At 43.2% G+C, this 18,398-nt stretch overlaps 1 protein-coding gene across 1 annotated transcript; it reads left to right on the forward strand.

The window, feature by feature from the left end:
* Positions 1 to 1,138: 1,138 nt before the first annotated feature.
* LOC118792081 (dihydrolipoyllysine-residue succinyltransferase component of 2-oxoglutarate dehydrogenase complex, mitochondrial-like) lies at positions 1,139 to 17,660 on the forward strand. Its single transcript, XM_036549782.1, has 15 exons — positions 1,139 to 1,266; positions 4,878 to 4,911; positions 5,141 to 5,183; positions 5,996 to 6,057; positions 6,305 to 6,379; positions 8,788 to 8,843; positions 10,799 to 10,907; positions 11,310 to 11,495; positions 11,826 to 11,911; positions 14,313 to 14,410; positions 15,155 to 15,285; positions 15,903 to 15,976; positions 16,272 to 16,355; positions 16,522 to 16,689; positions 16,820 to 17,660. The coding sequence occupies exons 1-15, from the start codon at positions 1,204 to 1,206 to the stop codon at positions 16,952 to 16,954; spliced, it is 1,404 nt and encodes a 467-aa protein (XP_036405675.1). The 5' UTR covers positions 1,139 to 1,203; the 3' UTR covers positions 16,955 to 17,660.
* Positions 17,661 to 18,398: the final 738 nt, after the last annotated feature.

Here is an 18,398-nt window from a genome sequence, read left to right on the forward strand (position 1 = left end):
CGGATCAATCCACAAACGGTGGGTGTGGCCACCTGAGCGCGCACTTGTGATAATGATCTGAATATGTCGTGAGGTGTGACTACATAGCGGGGTACCAAACAGCGAAGCGATGCAGGCTGTGTCTGCATTGCGTGTAAGTGTTTAGACTACTTCAGTACTTAGCTGAAGCTTTCGATTTTCTGTATTTGGTATGCAGCTGAACGATAGGCTATTTCTTGGTTCAACTGCATCTTCCCGTTCAGAAAATGCAGATCATCGATTACGTTGTATATTGACATGATCAGACTTGAATCCCTGCTTGAACAGAGTGTGGTTATGCTTATTAGTGAGCTTATTATTATTATTATTATTATTATTATTATATATTATTAAGGGATCGGGTGCCTTTTAATTTCACGTTTGAAATAAAATGTTTGACTATCCACATTATTTTTATTTGTTCCAGGAGAGATGCATCTGTTTTGCTGTTCTACCCAGCTCCTTGAACAGACGAGTGTGTTATTACAGCACACTGTATGCTGCTCCAAGTGTTGATATCTTCATGCTCCACCAATGAAAATCCTCCAGCCTCAAGGCAAAATTGCCCAGAGGTCAGAATTCATTAGTGAAAATAAAATTGTGCTTCAACTGTGTAGTAATGTATTTCTTTTCTGTGTTGGACTGAAGTATTTTCAGAAAATGCTCTGCTCCCGTGTAGTGAATATATGTTGGGACCACCCCGGGACTAACTTGTAAGTCCTCACACCATTGAGTCAAGTATTGCGCGGCCAAGAGCAATTCACAAATAGTCGTGAAGGGAAGGTAAGATAAGCATACTAGGTCATAATCATCCTCACGGTAATAGAAGGGAAAATGGATCCTGGTAATTTGCAGACATTTAAAGTATTAATTTTTTGCGTGAGGCTGGGGTCTGCATAAAACCAAACTAGCTAATGAGGTTCTTAACGAAAAACGAATAAAAGTAATTCCAGGTTTCACTAGGCTACCCTTTAGAAAGAAATAAAACGATGGCATGTCTTGTAAAAAAAAAAAAAAGTCTTTGCTTCAGCTACTATTTGGTATGCCCCTTTTCTCCCCCTTTCCCAGCGCACTTTGGTTTGTCCCACACTGCTTTCTCCCTGGCGGTCAGCAGCGGACTCGCAGTTGGGGTGTGCGTATGAGTGGCTCACCGGTCCTACCGCAGCTGCTGATAGCTTAGCCGTAATGCTTTCCCGCTCCAGATGTTTCTCCCGGACTCTAGGGCGCTCTCTCTCTGCTATAAGCCAGGTAGGCCGTGTCCAGCAAAGGAAAGGTCTTTAGCTAACTGTGCTAATTCACTGTTAGTGAAACGCGCGATTGGATGGGCTAACTAGCTGATATCAGCCAGCAAGCTAAGTCCGCACTAGGCCATAGCTAGGCCTCGGCACAACCCAAGGGCAGAGTGACACCAGGTTCCTTGGAAATAAAATTATTTCCCCATTAGAAACACTGGAATAAAGATCCGTAACGCTGAAGCGATATCTGGGCTTCAAGTTAGTGATTGAAATCGCTTTTTATACAAAATGATTAGTGGTTTAACTATGCATCGTTAAACTGAGTCGGTCAAATAGTATGTAGCTGGCTAGCTAACTTAGTAGTGTGGGATACCTCTTGAGGTCATCGTAGCTAGCTCGCTAACCAGCTAGCTGTGTGATTAGTTAACATACTAGCGAGCTAGTTAGTTAGCCAGGTAACTGAATGCAGCTGCAATGTCAGTTTTAGCTGGCTATCATTTTGCATAATTCAGCAGTTGTGCAGTTACAAAGTATGACTACCCTTGATCGCGACTTGTAAGTCCGGTGGTCCGTTAAAACTTCATCAACCACCTAATTACAATAATTAGTTAATTGGCTATCTAAGCACAAAATAAAGGAAAATAAGTTGATGCTAGAACAGTTAATTTCAGCGGGGATGGTGACTAATATTTCAGCTTTACGGTAGCTGGTTAGTTCACAAGCACAGTGGTGGTCACAGAGACGCAATATCCACTTAAGCATGATAGCCATTGACGTATATTCAGATTCTACAGCTTTGCCATTCAAAAGGCCGGTCCGGTGTCAAGGTCCAACATGTGCACCACCGCATGGCCCCACTGAACAGACCGTTAGTGTTTGTTCAGCAGTGTTCACTTAAGGCAAACAGTGCTTAACGTTACAGGTTTTAAGAATCGGACTAAACGACTGATCTCTTTTAAACAAATGTGATCTTGAGGCGAAGGACCTTGTGCTAGACCATGGTAAACGTGTCGAAACCTGGAAAGCCAGCTTACTGCCACTTTAACTATGTGGTTATTTACCTGAACCAATGCATGTTTGAGTTGACTGACCAGTCACTGCATGGGTGCTGCCTGATACAAGCCTCTGTTATCTGGGTGTTGAATTGTCGGTATTATATTCTGCGTTTAAATAACTTCTCATACATCGTGCCATTTACGTTCAAGTAGTTGACAGTCGACAGCAGTAGGTAAGGACAATGACTGCATATCCAAAATGATCCATACAGGGTACCAGGATTGTTTCAGTAATTATCGTGCTGTACAAATTGATAATTAAGCCTGAGATACTTAACTTTCCATGCATAAGGTGGTCTTCCAAACCAATATGTAATAAAGAATAAAGGCCTGACACTTACATTCTGCAGATCAGATTTTCCATAGGGTGTAATATCTGTGAATCTATTGCTTGACCAATGACATGGGGAACCTTTTGATTCCAAAGTGAGGTAGCTGGGAAATACAAATCTTAATTTTATAAACAGTAATGTCAGTGTTTCAGTGATAAAGGTTGTTATAATAAGATAAGCAATGACAAAACAGTATTTGTCAATCATATCTTTTAGATAAACTGTCACATTGTTAATTCTTGTGTTGGATTTCTTAATTATGGATGCCAGTTACCACTTTGAAATAAGTACGATGCCATTGTGAATAGTTTGATTAGATATTCTTTCAGATGAAGAAAAACTGTTTGATGTCAGTGAACGTTTTAGATGAAGAACTCTCTGGGATTGTGCTTTCATTGTGATAGTGGCTGTATCCCACTTCCTATAAATCTGAGGTTGAGTTAGCACTTGTTAATGTTTTCCCTTTTCCTGCAATGAGATTGTACAACTACAAAGTTTAATCTAACCACTGATGAATCAGGTTGTGCTCTTAAAGTCTGTGTTTTTGCCAGTCAGCAACATTAGGTCTGCAAACCTTGCTGTTCAACTGGAAGTGAAAGTGACCTTAACTCCAAGTTAGATTCTGTTTAATAGTTCATCCATCTTATTGTATTGATAGGAGTTTAACTTTTTCCTTTGATAGGCATTTTATATGGTCCTTTTTATGGCCTTTTGTGTTATTAGTATAGTTTATAAATACACCTTAAGTAATTAATTTGCCTGCTGTTACTAAGAAGTTGTCTACAGTGAGCTGGAGGAATACTGGCAGCCTCATTTGCTTTTACACACAATAGTCATGTCACACATTGAGTTGCTGGTGGCATGGGTAATGGTGAGTGCTCAGTGCTGACTGCTTCTCTTGAAGTCTGCAACACAGACACAGAAAAGTTCCCACCTGGAACTGGAGACAAAGACTTTTTTTTTTTTTTTTTTAAATCAGACCAGTTACGGAAAATGGAGACTAAGTCTTGCTTAAATGATTTGAATTAGTCACATAAGGTAACGTGGGTGAGGCCGTAAGGGTAGTGTGGCAGGAAAGCATTGCATGCCTGGCTTTGTGTCGTCCAGGTCATTGGGTTTAGGTTAGTGTCCCTTTTTAGGAAAGGTAGGCAGTTGGTTGTGGTTAGGGGGGTTATTGATGCTTGGGGCTGTTAGAGTCAGCAGGTACTTTGCGTTAAGCAGAAGTTCTGTATTCTTTCAACCAGCTATGTTAGAGCAGTCTACTTGAATGTATGTGCTTGGACATTACCTCTGCTTGATCAAACAAAGTGAAGCTGTTGGCTTGATGACACGCCTCATTTAATGAGAACAGAAACACACAGACATGTTAGGGCTTGCACTTTCTTTATTTAGTCTTGACCATCAATAAAATATCTGTGCATCTGAATTTGACATTTTGTTTTTCCTGTTTTCCCTTTACAGATCACAGCACAATGTGCTGTGTAAGTTAAGTTACATCAGATGAGTCTCCTGCATATAGCTTCCAGTTAGGTTTTGTTTGTGCAGTGCAGTGCAGTGATGAAGTGTGACCTAATTTTCCCTACAGCAAGGGTTTAATGGCAACCCAGTAGTCTGTCTCATTTGAGAACAGCTCTGGGAGGAGTGACCTTGCTGTGTGGACGCTGAATACCGAATCATGAGTTCTTAAGAAAGTGATCTAGATGTTACCATTGTGTTTTGACAACACAAATATTCATAGCGGCTAAAGTGCTTCTGTGCATGTGTGTCAGTAAATCTAAATGAACCCACTTGAGTAATAAGTTCCCTCTAGTTTCAACATCCCTCTGTTGAAGCATGTGGTTTTTTAAAGCTGACTACCATGACTACAGTATGTACCAGTTAAGTATTCAGCAGGGATGGTAGTTCTCGGTGTTCCTCCTCATTTTGGCTTAGGATAGAGGTGGAAAGATGGCAAGTTTACAAGGTGGGTCACCAACTTCTTTAGCTTCACTTTGCTTTTTTTTCTCCCCCGGAGGTGTAGAACCCAAGGCGGTGTCATTGAACTGTTCCTGGGAACGCAGATTGCATCATTCTACATTGTACTCTGGCCTGGTGGGCCTGGTGGAGGGAATAGCTGGGGGGTGGGAGGGGGCCTGTCCCAGTGACCAGAGGGTACGGGGGTGTCACAGCTCGCAGAGTGTGGTGTCCTGCATCACAAGCAGGACTCTCAGTAACGCACTTTGCCTCTTCTCTTCCAGGCGAACAACGCGTTGGGGCGGAGGACGGTGTCAGGTGAGTGGGCTTGGGCTCTGTCTCTCTGTGCGAACGATGAAACCCAGGTCCCTCTGCGAACACCCCGTTAGTGGATGGGCGCTTCAAAATGAACCTCGCAACCAAGGGTAACGGGGAGAGGTGGAGGGGCTATGTAGGCATGTCTGTCAGCCACATTTAGCGCAGCGGATGGCCTTTTCAGCACCAAGCCTGTTCCTGAACCGCTAATACCGTCTCCTTCTCTCCACAGGACTTGCCGCCTGCCGTCGGGTTGCCTATGAAAACAGCCGCCTGTAAGTGCCCCCCTCCCTCAGAACCCCACTGCTTGTGTCCAGTTCTGTCTGAAAAAGGCTCCAGTGGAAGCATGTTCCCCTTATGAGGAATTTTACACATGGTGGTTTTACTACAGGGAATATGGTAGCTTTCCCTTTGGAATAGGATGGTTATTGTGTAAAACATAATGATGTAGTTATTGCATTGCACCTATGCTATGAGCCAAGTTTGCATTTGTGATCTCAGCACTGGCGCATGTTCCAGTGTGGTCAGTAGTGTCCTCTTTGCACGGCTTTTCATGCCACTTTATTAGATGCACTTTGTCCTTGCACCTTAAGTTGCTGTGGATAAGAGTGTCTGCTAAAAGGCAAAAATGTAAGCGTAAGCACACATTCCTTAGTTGCCAGGTGGGACTTATTTTTCCATGTGGAGACCAGATTTGACAACATTTGGACCATTTTCCTGCCTTTGTCAGGACACTACACAGATTATTAAAATTGTGTAGCATTGTCAGATCAGTTGGTCAAGATTGCAAGAGGAGGTGCAGGGTTCAAGGAAAAAAATCTCCTGCCATTGCCTGTCCTGTTGAGTGTTCTAGTTTTTTTTTTTTTTTTTTTTTTTTTCTGTGGCTTTATTCTTGCCCTGGGATTTCCGTCAAGTAGCTCTATAAATTGCCAGTGCTCTTGTTGCATGAATAAAGTGCCATCGTTCACTAACAGGTGGCACTTTTGAATGCACCACCGTTTCTGCTGAAGAGTAGAGGCCTAATCGCTGTAGAGTACAGTTGGACCAGCAGAGAACGAGCCTGAAACGTGCTTTGTTTGGCTTTCAGGGAATGTGACACCAGGGGCAGCGTCTTCCACATCCGATTCTTCAGGACCTCTTCAGCTCGCCGTATGTATCAAAGGGTGCCGCCGCCTTGTGATTCTGTGTGGCAGTCAAACCTACGTCATGTGCAGCACCACTGAATGAACTGACTGCTTGCTTGTATTAGGGTGATGTAGTTAACTCACTATGGTATGTCTATGTCTGGTTTCCTGTGCTGTATGTATGACTCTGTTCACGCCTCTGAAAAGAAGTATTCTGTCTGAGGACTGTAAACGTGCTCTCATTCTGTCGGTTGTTTTCCTTTTATTCGCAGATGATGAAGTTGTCACCATTAACACACCCGCATTCGCGGAGTCGGTCACAGAGGGGGACGTGAGGTGGGAGAAAGGTGGGTGTCACCAGGCCCGGTACGGTGGGTAGAGCCCTGGACTCTGGACCAGGGGGTTATGTGTTCAAATCATAAGCAGTTACGTCACCGTAACTGTTGTCATAAAAACCCAGCAGTTTAACAGGAGTCTGTAGCTACAGAATGTATACAATGAATAACTTTAGCTGGGAAGGTTCTCTAGTTTCCTCAGCACTGTAATGATTCATGTACTATAATGTAGTTGTGTGGATTTCATATTTGGTGTGTGTATATAGGTGTATGTACGTATGTATACATACAGTATGTATACGTACATACACACATACTTTGAATTATATACACACTTGTAACACTTTAATTATTTGAACACCTGCACAGTGAGTTCTGTTGACTGATAAGAAAATAATAAACAAAACATTGCTGAATCATCAGTTGGCCATTTTCTTAAATAATCGCACTGTGACTTCTGTGTGACTGATATAGAAGTGTTGTGTATAGGGTTGGGAACCGAAACTCGGTTCCAAAATTAGAACCGAATCCAAGTACCGGGTACCCGTAAAAAAATTGAATTTCTGTTTCTAAATGTCTACGTGTCCATTTGTTTAGCCCTTTTGCACGTACAGTCACACCAGTGTGATTAGCCGTTTAGCGCGTACACTAAAACTGGTGTGATTAGAACCCTAGATTGGAAAAATTCTAGCTAATTTTAGCTTTGAGGAAACAATGATTTAACGTTAAAAATGTAGCAAATGCTAGCTGAAAACTATGAGAAGCTTAATAACACTGATGAAAATATAAACCACGCAACGTAAGATGCGCACTACATAGCATAAAAAGTTATGTGAGAAAAGGTTAAATACGAGCTAGCATGCATGGCTAACATCACAACAGTGTGAAAGATGGACCGCAGTAAATGGTCAAAAGTGTGGCTTCGCTTTAGAAAACAAAATGACAACAAGGCAAAGTGCGATGCATGTGGGAAGCTAATTAGCTGCAAATCAGGTTACACATCAAATCTGACCAAACATTTAAGGCAGCACGGCGTCGATCTGAAAGATTGTGTTTGATGTCTTGCGATAAGCAAGAATAAGCGGAATCGGAATCGATAAAAATTCAAACGATACCCAACCCTAGTTGTGTATCAACATGCCATCACATGATCATTAATCTGCTACCCTAGCCTAACTCAAAACCCAACTATACTCTAAACCAGGGTGTCAGACTCAGTTTCTGGTGGGCCAGTAGATAAACATGTTTTGGATCTAACTTTGTGTTAAGCCTTTTAGTAGCTCCATCATTATTATTAAACCACGGTACAGATGCAGATTGCACATGCGTGGGTCAAGTACTGTATTTTTGGTCAAAATGTTGTAACTAAATTTATTCGGAAGTGGTATTCAGGTTCTTGCTGAACAATTAGTACATCATAGGCTTCCAGCTTAAAACGTTTCCCTTCGGGACTGTGACGTCACCGCACCAATCCTTATTTGAGGTAGTCATAAGGGTGTGCTCTGATCCCTGAGGTCCTGTTGCCAAGGTTGTCATGGCAACTGCTCCAGAGACGGGAGCGGAAAAGCGAGGGAGTGGCAGGCAGACCAACAGGCAGGAAAATGCCAAAATCTGGCAGCTGTACTCACTGTGGGACTTCAGTTTTATTCATTTTCTCTTTTTAGTATTGTACAGAGAACCTGTAACCAGGAATAGCTGAAGATTTTATTTGTTTTGGTTTAGACTCAAGAATCCTCATATTCTATGACCATCTATCAACTGTGATACCTCTTATGTTTTTCAGATTGGTGACTCCTGAAACAGTTTATTGTAAACATTTTAAGAGTTAATTAATGTTAGTGTAGCTAGTGTTGATTTACAGAGACGATTATGTGAGGGCATAAGATTGATGAGTCTTTACACTACGATTCTAGTAAACCTTAAAATTTACTTGTACCACAGTGACTGGATTTCATTACATATACTAGTTAAATAAAACTGAAACAAATAGCCTACATAATGTACACGGAGTCTTTGAGCTGACGTTCTGAGTAAAGTATAATAAAAGAAATTAATCTATTTTTGGATAGGTAGCTAACGTTAGCATCACTACATGCCTGAAAAAGCACAACACCTTGCTAGTTGACTTAGACAACATATAACACAGAATGAACCTTCATTTTGCAGATAGACCTCACCTGTCAACCACACCTGTCAATTTTGTGATGCCAAATTTCTAAGAAAACTTGATTCACTAACCTCAGAAATCGATCTCTTTAATGTTATTTTTATATATTTTCTCAAAACAATGGAATACTGACCCTGCAATGAGTTAATGGCACATACCAAGGTAGCCAAATTGTTTACTTTTCACTGCAGCCCATCTTTAAATATCATCAATGCCTGTTTGTGCTTAACCTGTGAATGCCTTTCTCTTGTAGCTGTTGGGGACACGGTCGCTGAGGATGAAGTGGTGTGTGAAATCGAGACTGATAAGGTATGAACTCGCCAGCCCTCTCCTCTGCTGTGGAAATGAACAAGCCTCAGGCCCCTCCAGCACAGGCAGCGCTCTTGCGATACATTATCGATAGACTGGCTCCAAATATCAGTATTTTTAATTAAAACATGCAGGCGCTCTAAACGGATTCCCCCACCAACTTGACTTACCAGAGTCACTACTTCATGACTCCTCCTGCTGGTGCTTATCAAATGAATGAGGGTAAACTTGCGGTGAAGAAATGCGCACAACTTCTCTTTCTCAGTCCTCCCTGGAAACGAGACCTGTCCAACTCAATTTCAGTAAGTAACGCTGACTAAACAGGTTGGATGACAGAGACTGTTCTTTTATATAAGTAGCTAGCTTCAGTTGAATAGGTAGCCAACTTAGCTACGTAGCTCCTACTTACAAAATTGTCTAAATTGAAAGGTACATACAGGTATATCGCTAGTATTCTGCGTGATTAGGCATTTAAACAAAAGCTCATCTACCAACATTATCCAAAAAACAGAAAGTGGTTAAAGCATCACAGTCTCAGTTCGAATTCATTGTTGGTTCCCATTAGCAATTACTTAACTAACGTTACCTTGTCTTTTCCCTGACCACCCTGAACGTAGCTCCAGACCTACAGCCCGGTGGTACTAGCTAGCTAACGGCTAGCTCGCGAATTTACACCGTTACGTTGCATAATCCTTAAACTTAGACGTTCATTTTAATAACTTGCTTTATGGTCAATTTGATGACATAGTTATGTTATTATCGGACAACTGACCGCCATAAAGATGTAACAACTGTTGGATCAACTAGCTGGCCAGCTAGTTGGCTAGCTATAATGTCATGGGTTGATGAAAACAGGGCATCAACTTAACTGAGATAAGTTAGCTAACGTTTCTTGGCTGGCAAAGTAGTTATGCAGTTTAAAGAGGAAAAATATATCTTCACTTGCGGCTGTCAAGTTGGCCAACTGGTCCCTCATCACACTTCTTTTTTTTTTTCTACCAAAGTTGGCTTTAAAAAAACATCAGCTAGCGTGCTAGCTAACATTAACGCCTTCTTACGATGTAATCCAGTGTCTTGGTACTGTTTCCCAGAATGAAGTTGAAAATGTATCCACACTCATCAGTTGTTGTATACGGTGATTGTCACGTTGAATTTTGCTGTTAACTTTTCACTGTATAAGGATGAGCAGCAGTGCTTAGGACTTTTTGTGGTTTGTGTCTTCCCTTACCTCCCAACTCCTCAAAACTGTTTAAACTGCGGCTTGGCCTCAGAAACGCCTCTATTCGCTCACGATTGTCCGCACACATCATCACCACATCAGTGGAGACCGGGGAAAGGGTGTATTGAGTAAAAACAGTTTCCGTACTGATGGTGTGGGGATGTGTAGCACTCTAATATGGAAACTAGACTGAACGATGTAACCATTACAAGCCAATCCGGGTAATTCATGACACATAGGAGCTTGTCATCACCGTGTCCCTACAAGAAATAACGGAGCCAGCTGATAATGGGAAATACATGAATTACTTTAATTGCCGCAAAATGGCTGCATTTTCCGACACCTTCCGGAGTTTCATTAGCAAAGTTTAGAGAATTAATTGTCAAATTCTGTGAAACTGACACAACAACGCAGTGAATAAATACAAAATTCCTGCTTTTCGCGTTTTTAGGGGTATTTTTTCTTCTTCAGTTATACAGATATAGTGATGTATTGTAGCGTACCTGGATCTTGCAATGTATCGAGTACCGCAAAATCACTGTATCGTGATACTATCGCTATCGTGGGCAATGTATCGTGATAGTATCCTATCGTGAGTTACTCTGTGATTCCCACCCCTAGTGTCTGTGTTTGTCTGTCTGTCTGTCTGTCTGTCTGTGGATGTGTGCAGTTGTGTGTGTATGCGCATGTGTGTGTATTGGGCTTCTGTGTTTTATACGATTCTCTGGCCTTTCAGACCTCTGTGCAGGTGCCCTCCCCAGCCGCAGGCGTGATCGAGGCCCTCCTCGTGCCCGATGGAGGGAAGGTGGAAGGTGGAACACCCCTCTTCAAGCTTCGGAAAGGAGGTCAGCCCCCTCCCACTGTATACCATATACTGTACACTATATACCACACATTATACACTATACACTGTTCACCATACACTGCATACCTTACACCATAGACCATATACAGAGTACCACGGTACACCACTGCGCACACACAAGTACATGCAACAGCACAAGAATAAACTACTCTATAAATGCCAAAATGCTCTCACAGAGCCAGAGTACCACTGTGCACACAATCAGAGGTAGTTTCTGCCCCCTGAGATATTACAGGGCTATTAGAGGATTTTAATATCACGGTAGAGGCATGCTCTTATCAAAATGATATGTAGTTTCCTTCACTTCCTGGGAAATACCAGAAACCAAACACTTTCTGGGGTTTTTTTGCACACATGCTAAATCAGTTTCTGTCCCCCTCAGCTGGTGCTGCCAAAGCTGCCGACGCACCCCAGCCCGCGGCGCCCAAAGCAGAGGCTCCAGCCGCGGCACCTCCTCCACCACCGCCGCCCCCTCCCCCTCCCCCTCCCGCTTCAGCCCCAGGACCCATCCCCACCAGCATGCCCCCTGTACCCCCCGTGCCAGGACAAGCCTTCGATGCCAAACCAGGTCAGTCGGCTACGTCTCGCCTCTTGACTGCAGCACTTCTGCCAGCATTAGAGAACTGCAGTTCAGTTAAAGGGCACTGACTCAGGTAGCAGACACAGTGAGAGTGAAGGGTCTGTACATCAGAGAGCAAAGGGTTTATATATCAGAGAGTAAGGGTTATGTCTACATAGCAAAGAGAGAAAGACCTGTGTGGTAGAATGAATGGTCTGAATATTGCAGATTGAAGGCTGTATTTAAGAGAATGAGGGGTCTGTGTATCACAGTATAAAGAGCCTATGTGAAGATATTTCCCGCAGTAACTGATGGTGTTACTCACCTCTCCTTCCACAGTTTCTGCTGTCAAACCCACGGCAGCCCCCGCTGCCCCAGTGGTCCAGGCGGGTACTGCAGCCAAAGGGTCCCGATCAGAGACCAGGGTAAGGCTCGCCTCTGTGACTACACACTGTAACCAGGCAGAAGTTATTCTTATTCTGCCCCACTGTCACTGGCTGTGTCACCATCTCACCCTGTAATGGCTGCAAACATTCAAAGCACATTTTTCTTTGAATTACAGATCCTGCTATAAGAGCTCAGTTTTGGCTCTTTTCTCATGTGGAAGACTCCTTTAATGCTTTAATTTTTACACTATCATTCATGCTGTGTTGGATTGGGCTTTGGCCTGTCTTTAGTGAGGAACTGACTGATAATGACAGGCTTGTGGCATATGTATAAGTCTTAATGGGGTTCAGAATGACAGGGGCTCCCAGTTATTATTTATAAGTGCACACTCGCAGTTGCTTTCTATGATGCTCCAGTTTGGTGTCATAACCTGCACCATTTTGTTACATCACTAGTAGTCATTGTGAGTCAACACTTGAACGAACCTCTGCTACACATTTTGCATAACCCATTCATACACCCACATCACTCTGTGATTAATGACAGTAAAACTCCTCGTAGGAGGCTGTTGAGCATCACCCTTCCAGGAATAAGAACCTACAGATCCTCCACTACTGAGCACCCCACTGGTTACCACTGCTAATGAAGTTGGTCTAGTTGAGAGTCAACACATCACGTACAGTGTTTCCCACAGGTCCGAAATATACTTGTGGTGGTAGCCGACGGAAAGGGCCGGCATCACCTGCCGGCACAAAAATGGTCTACTACATGTGACAAACAACAAATACGCGTGACCTTTAACACAATGTTTTGATTTATTGAATATTTCTGTTAATTTCACATAATATATTTCACAGATCTAACCCCCCAACTCTCCCCTCCATCTACCCACATGGGAAGAATAAGACAAAGTAAAAAAAATTAAGAGTAAAACACTCTTTAGTGTGTACAAAGATGGCACTGTTTGTCAGAGCACTTAATCTTAATTTTTCTTATATTTAACCAGGACAACTTTGCTGCATGTAGCTATTGAGTTTTTTGTAGCTCTGTAACGTTAATACTATAAACTCATGTTTGGATTTGGCACTTTGACAGAACAACTAAGCTAGCTAGCTAAAAACCAGGGACGTAGCAAGCTTCTGAGTATGCCGGGTATGTGGCCAATAACTATAAATTGTTACAGCCGAATCTACAAACCTGGTAGCCCCATCTCAATGCTAAGTTTGCGCCATGCTTCGTTTTTTTTTTTTTTTTAGCGAGGTCGTGGTACCACTTCGAAGTGGTGTCACACAACTCTGAAAAGCCTGACACACACAGTATATAAGCTTCTCCAGTTTGTCCTCCATTTTGACTTTGATTGGAATTCAATGTTTATATTTCGCGCCGGTGTCGCGCCGCCCATGTTCCAGTACGTCACACTAAAATCATTGGTTACACTCGGAAAGGTCAGCGCAGAGCGGTAGGAAATAATCAATTGCGGATGGCGTCGTTCTCTCGTACAGATAAAAAAATAAAAATAAAAAAAATGCTGAAATGAGTCGCCAAATATACTTTGGCGACCGTTAATATACCTAGGCGGCCCGCCCAAGTAAAGTGTATGTGTGGGGAAACACTGACATAGCACTAGCAGTTTTCAGCATGGGTTAGTCTGAGAAACCACTGTGGATTTCTGCTCTGGCCCATTACTGCTTGCCTGTCATGTAAGAGGGGAAAAGTCAGAAAGGATGGTATGAGACAGACACCACAGACTGGGAGTTTTTGCTCACTGTGCGTATTTTCAGTGTATCTTTCTGCTGGTACTTCCTAGCTTTAAGTTAATGATTACATACTGTATTGTGGTATGAAGGGGCAGACCTAAGCACCGCACCACTGAAACTAATTGCCCACATCATTCTGTAAGCAGCTCCTCTTTATGGGTATTGATCAGCAGTTGATTCCAAGGTTGTTTTAATTCGAGGATTCATGCAGGTTGGTAAAATCCTTAACCCTTTCACGTGTACGGTCACATTGGTGTGATTAGTTTAGCATGTGCAGTAAAACTGGTGCGATTAGAACGCTAGAATGTAGTTTAGTTTTGAGGAAACAGCAATTTAACGTTAAAAATATAGCAAATGCGGCAGTGAAAACTATGAGAAGCTTAACGCTAATGAAAACATAAACTATGTAACGTAATACACACACTACATAGCATAAAATAAGTTACGTGTGATAGGGTTAAAGGCAGGGAGTGTCAGAGCACTTCTGCTGACATCATTGAGCCCCAGGAATAATGGAATTTTACTGGATTTATTTGTTTTGAACCCAGTAAACCCCACCGATGATGTGATGATGAGCATGAGGATGTGTGAAATTTAAGTGCCGCAGAGTCACCTCGCCCGGAGGCTCGGAGGTGTGCAGTATGGGCTCGTTTGTGGAACACAGTTTTCCGTTTCCCCGCAGGTAAAGATGAACCGCATGAGGCTGAGGATCGCCCAGAGACTGAAGGAGGCACAGAACACCTGCGCCATGCTGACCACCTTTAACGAGATCGACATGAGGTGAGCGCCGGGGGGGGAGGGGAGGGTGACGTGCCGCCGCAAACCACACGCCCCGCTCCTGACCCATAAGCGCCCCTTGTTTTTCAGAGAGGCGCTCTGAAAACCTAAAAGGTTTCGGAAAAAATGACAGGCAAATAAAACGGCACTGAGTACGAAAGAGGTGACGTTTGTTCACTGTGCATTTGATGCAAAGGTGCTGACCATTTTTTGAGCGCTTAGAATAAAGGAAATTGGTGTCTTTGCTATTGCTGCACTCAGGAAAGTATACTGCTCATGCCACAGTTATCTATAGACAGAAAGAGTACAAGAGAACATTATATTACAGTTCTTTCTATTTCAGTTTCTCTCATATCCTTGTGCATTAATGCCAAACTATATGAGAAGTACATAAAAACACATTTTTTAGCTGTTTCAGTCTCTGAGGGTGGCTGTCTTAGGATGGGGCTTGTGTGGTTAGCTGGCGTGACCTCAGAAACTGAGTGTGGTCAGGGCCAGGAAGCAAGCGGTTACAAATGTAGAACGAAAGGACCCCGTTTATCACGGGAACGAAAAAACATTTGCATGCATCAGCAAATAAGCAAGCTGCCTCTGTCCTGGCTTGACTTTTCTTTCCTATAGCTTTTTGTTGAAAATCTCCCTTGGCGGAATATTTTGTAAACGTTATGTAGATTCTTGCATAATAATCTCGCATGCGCTCCACTCTTACTGGGGTTCTTCTCTGGAATCCCCCTCTGCTGTCTGCAGCAACATCCAGGAGATGCGGAAGCTGCACAAAGACGTGTTCCTGAAGAAGCACGGTGTCAAGCTGGGCTTCATGTCCGCCTTCGTCAAGGCTGCCGCCCACGCGCTCACCGACCAGCCCGCTGTCAACGCCGGTAAGGGGCTCCCGGAAATTGAGCCCTGTTTCCCTGTGGGGCTCAGCTGTCTTTCCAAACCGCTGTTAAAACTGTGCGGAAGCAACGTGTCCTTTTCTAATGGACCTGAGAGAATGGCGGCGTTTGCACGATGTTGAGTTGCAAGTGCATAAGAAGCCTGGCTGAAAGACAAAAACAAGGTTTATCCTTCCTTTTTAATGCATGTAGCCTATAGATGTCCCTGTGATCACCTTGATTTTACCCCCTGAGGGGTTCTGTCCTATTTAGAAAGGCGGTAGGGTGATAAGGCTGCCTGTTTCATCTTCATATAAACCTTCTGTGTCTAAAAATACCGATGTCAAACCTGTGGTTTGGCCTCTACATCTCATATGGGTTTTGGATTCTTCACTTTTATTTTAGGTGTGCTTGTAAGTTGCACTATGTGTCTGCCTGCATGCACAAGATAAGATTTTTTTATATATCATACAAAAGTACAATGGAAAGCAATTTATATAAGTACATGTGTTTTAGCACAGTAGTCTAATGCCAACATGAGTCACATATTTTAATCTGCAGATACTCTGTCGTAATCTAAATTACTAAATTACTACATCAGTTTGTCTTTGTTTCTCTTTCAGTTATCGATGACACAACCAAAGAGATTGTATACAGGGAATACGTTGACATTAGCGTGGCTGTGGCAACGCCGAAGGTGAGATGCTTGCTACCTCTTAGGCCACAGTTGAAAACAGAAGTTAATGTATTACTGTGCAGCAGAAGTCTGTCAGCGTGTAGGTTTTGTAATGTCATGCACTGGTACCTGATGAAGAAGGAGCTCCATCTGAGAACCTGTGAGCACCCCATTGTACAGTGCAGGCTCTTGACATGTGTGAGTGTCTGTGTATGTGTGCTTGTTTGCATGTGTATGTGTGGATGAGTGTATTTGTGCATGCCTGTGCATATGTGAGGGACATGGCATAACAGGGTCTGTTTGCTATCTCTGTCAGGGACTTGTTGTACCAGTGATCCGGGGGGTGGAGTCAATGAACTTTGCTGACATCGAGAAAACCATCAACGAGCTGGGAGAAAAGGTACCTTCAGTGCATCTCTTGAAATGCATTAAATTACTATATGGAGTTGTGCTCAGAGCTTAAGACTTGTGCAAGACTATATCCCTTGCATCCATAAGCAGTGCTGAACCTGTAGTGCTTCAGTAGTCAGTGCCGTGTGGTACCTGATTGTCGATGTGACTCCCAGGCCCGCAAGAACGAGCTGGCCGTGGAGGACATGGACGGCGGGACGTTCACCATCAGCAACGGGGGTGTGTTCGGCTCCATGTTCGGGACGCCCATCATCAACCCGCCGCAGTCCGCCATCCTCGGCATGCACGGGATCTTCGACCGGCCGGTCGCCGTCGGCGGCAAGGTGTGCGCTCCCGCGTTCTTTCCGGCCTGCGAGGGGTCTCCAGCCATTCGCAGACAGACACACACTTGAGCCCCATGCGTTTACTTTATTCTTGTTAACCCTTGACTTTTTTTTTTTTCTTTCCCTCCAGGTGGAGATCCGCCCCATGATGTACGTGGCTCTGACGTACGACCACCGCCTGATCGACGGCCGAGAGGCGGTCACCTTCCTACGGAAGATCAAGTCCGTGGTGGAAGACCCCCGCGTCCTGCTCCTGGACATGTGATCCCTGCGGCGCAAGAATCCGAAACCCATCCGACAACAGCCTCCGTTACACTAGCAATGGCTAAACCCATCCCCTCCGCCCCCAAAACTCCTCCCAGTGTTCATCACGGCATTTGATTAATTACGTCATTTAAGTAAGAGAGGGAATCAAATGTTCAGATTGCTGACATACACAGTGAAGAGATTCTGGAGTTCAGTGACAAAGAACTCATCATTAATGAATTTCTCAGGCACAGTTTCCAGTGGAACAGGTTTCTGTCTTGGTGTGACGAGGTAAGCTGTCCCACCCTGTAGTAGGTTTTTTTTTTTTTTTCGTCTCACTATCTCATGGTCTGCTAGGGAATATTTGAGTGTTATAAATGACATTCTGAATGGAGGGGGAAAAAGGTGTACATTCATATATTGATCTTTGTACTCACGTGGAAAGGAGAGACCACTGTGTAATGGTTGCATAGCCTATGAGAAGAGATCTCGCAAAACCAGAAGCGTTATATACCGCACAGAGTTGTTCAAAGTATGTTTTTGTACTTGGGCACATCATTTAAACTGTTGGGTTTTGTTTCCCCCCCCCGAAACGCACAATCGGCTATGTCTTTCACATAAGTCTGAAATCTGATTTGTCAACCACCCTGGGAACAGATACTCTGTCAAAACTTATTTAAGAAAAGTAATTTTAAACATTAAAAAGAAAGCATACTAGTGTTTTAGGCATGTCTGTTTTTCTTTTTGGTGTTTTGAAAATTGGTTTTGTTAAACCAGTGTTACTTAATATTAAATTATAATTCACCTATGCTTTTGTTTTGAAAATACTGAAATACTAAAAGACCCTCATCCTGGAATAGTCATGGACAGTGGTCTGATGTCCTGCTTTAAATGTCTTGGATAATCGTCCAAATCTTTAAAAAAAAAAAAAAAAATCCTTGAACTATTGGAACATGTCCAAAGTTTAGCTTTGTTGGTAGTTTGATGTCCTTACTATCAAGTCTAGCAGTGTGAGTGTGACATTCTGAATAGCTAGCTTCTTAATTTGTAAATGAAGACCACTTCCAAAAGTAATTGGCGTTTGCTGCAGCAGCACTTAGAAGTGTGTGTGTGTGGAAGAAACTACCCCCTGCAATTCTGTGTTCAACATAGCCCATTCCTGGGATATTTTACTATTTAATGAGTGAAGACAACCCTCTTACATGCCTCTTAAAAATGCCATCAAAGAGTCATGGAAAACATCAGTTTGGAGCACTGGGAGCATTGGGAGTCACAAAATATTTTGCCGCTACAACACCTTGATTCACGAGAAGGTTAGTAGTCAGTAGTGAGTTTCAGTTGAAATGAATGAGTGTTGCCATGTCCCTGTCCTGCCTTCTCAGTTGATCAATGACTAGCCCAGATTTTATATTTATATGCACTGTCAATGTTGTAGGTGTTTGTACACTGGACCCGAGTCATGT

The sequence above is a fragment of the Megalops cyprinoides genome, chromosome 17 (genome assembly GCF_013368585.1).
Source record: "Megalops cyprinoides isolate fMegCyp1 chromosome 17, fMegCyp1.pri, whole genome shotgun sequence".
Classification (NCBI taxonomy): Eukaryota; Metazoa; Chordata; class Actinopteri; order Elopiformes; family Megalopidae; genus Megalops; species Megalops cyprinoides.

Coding starts and splice junctions, on each gene's coding strand:
- LOC118792081 (XM_036549782.1), top strand. CDS start 1,204: ATGCTTTCCCGCTCCAGATGTTTCTCCCGGACTCTAGGGCGCTCTCTC. Junction 10,908..11,309: donor CTTCAAGCTTCGGAAAGGAG/GTCAGCCCCCTC, acceptor TGTCCCCCTCAG/CTGGTGCTGCCAAAGCTGCC. Junction 16,690..16,819: donor CGGTCGCCGTCGGCGGCAAG/GTGTGCGCTCCC, acceptor CTTTCCCTCCAG/GTGGAGATCCGCCCCATGAT.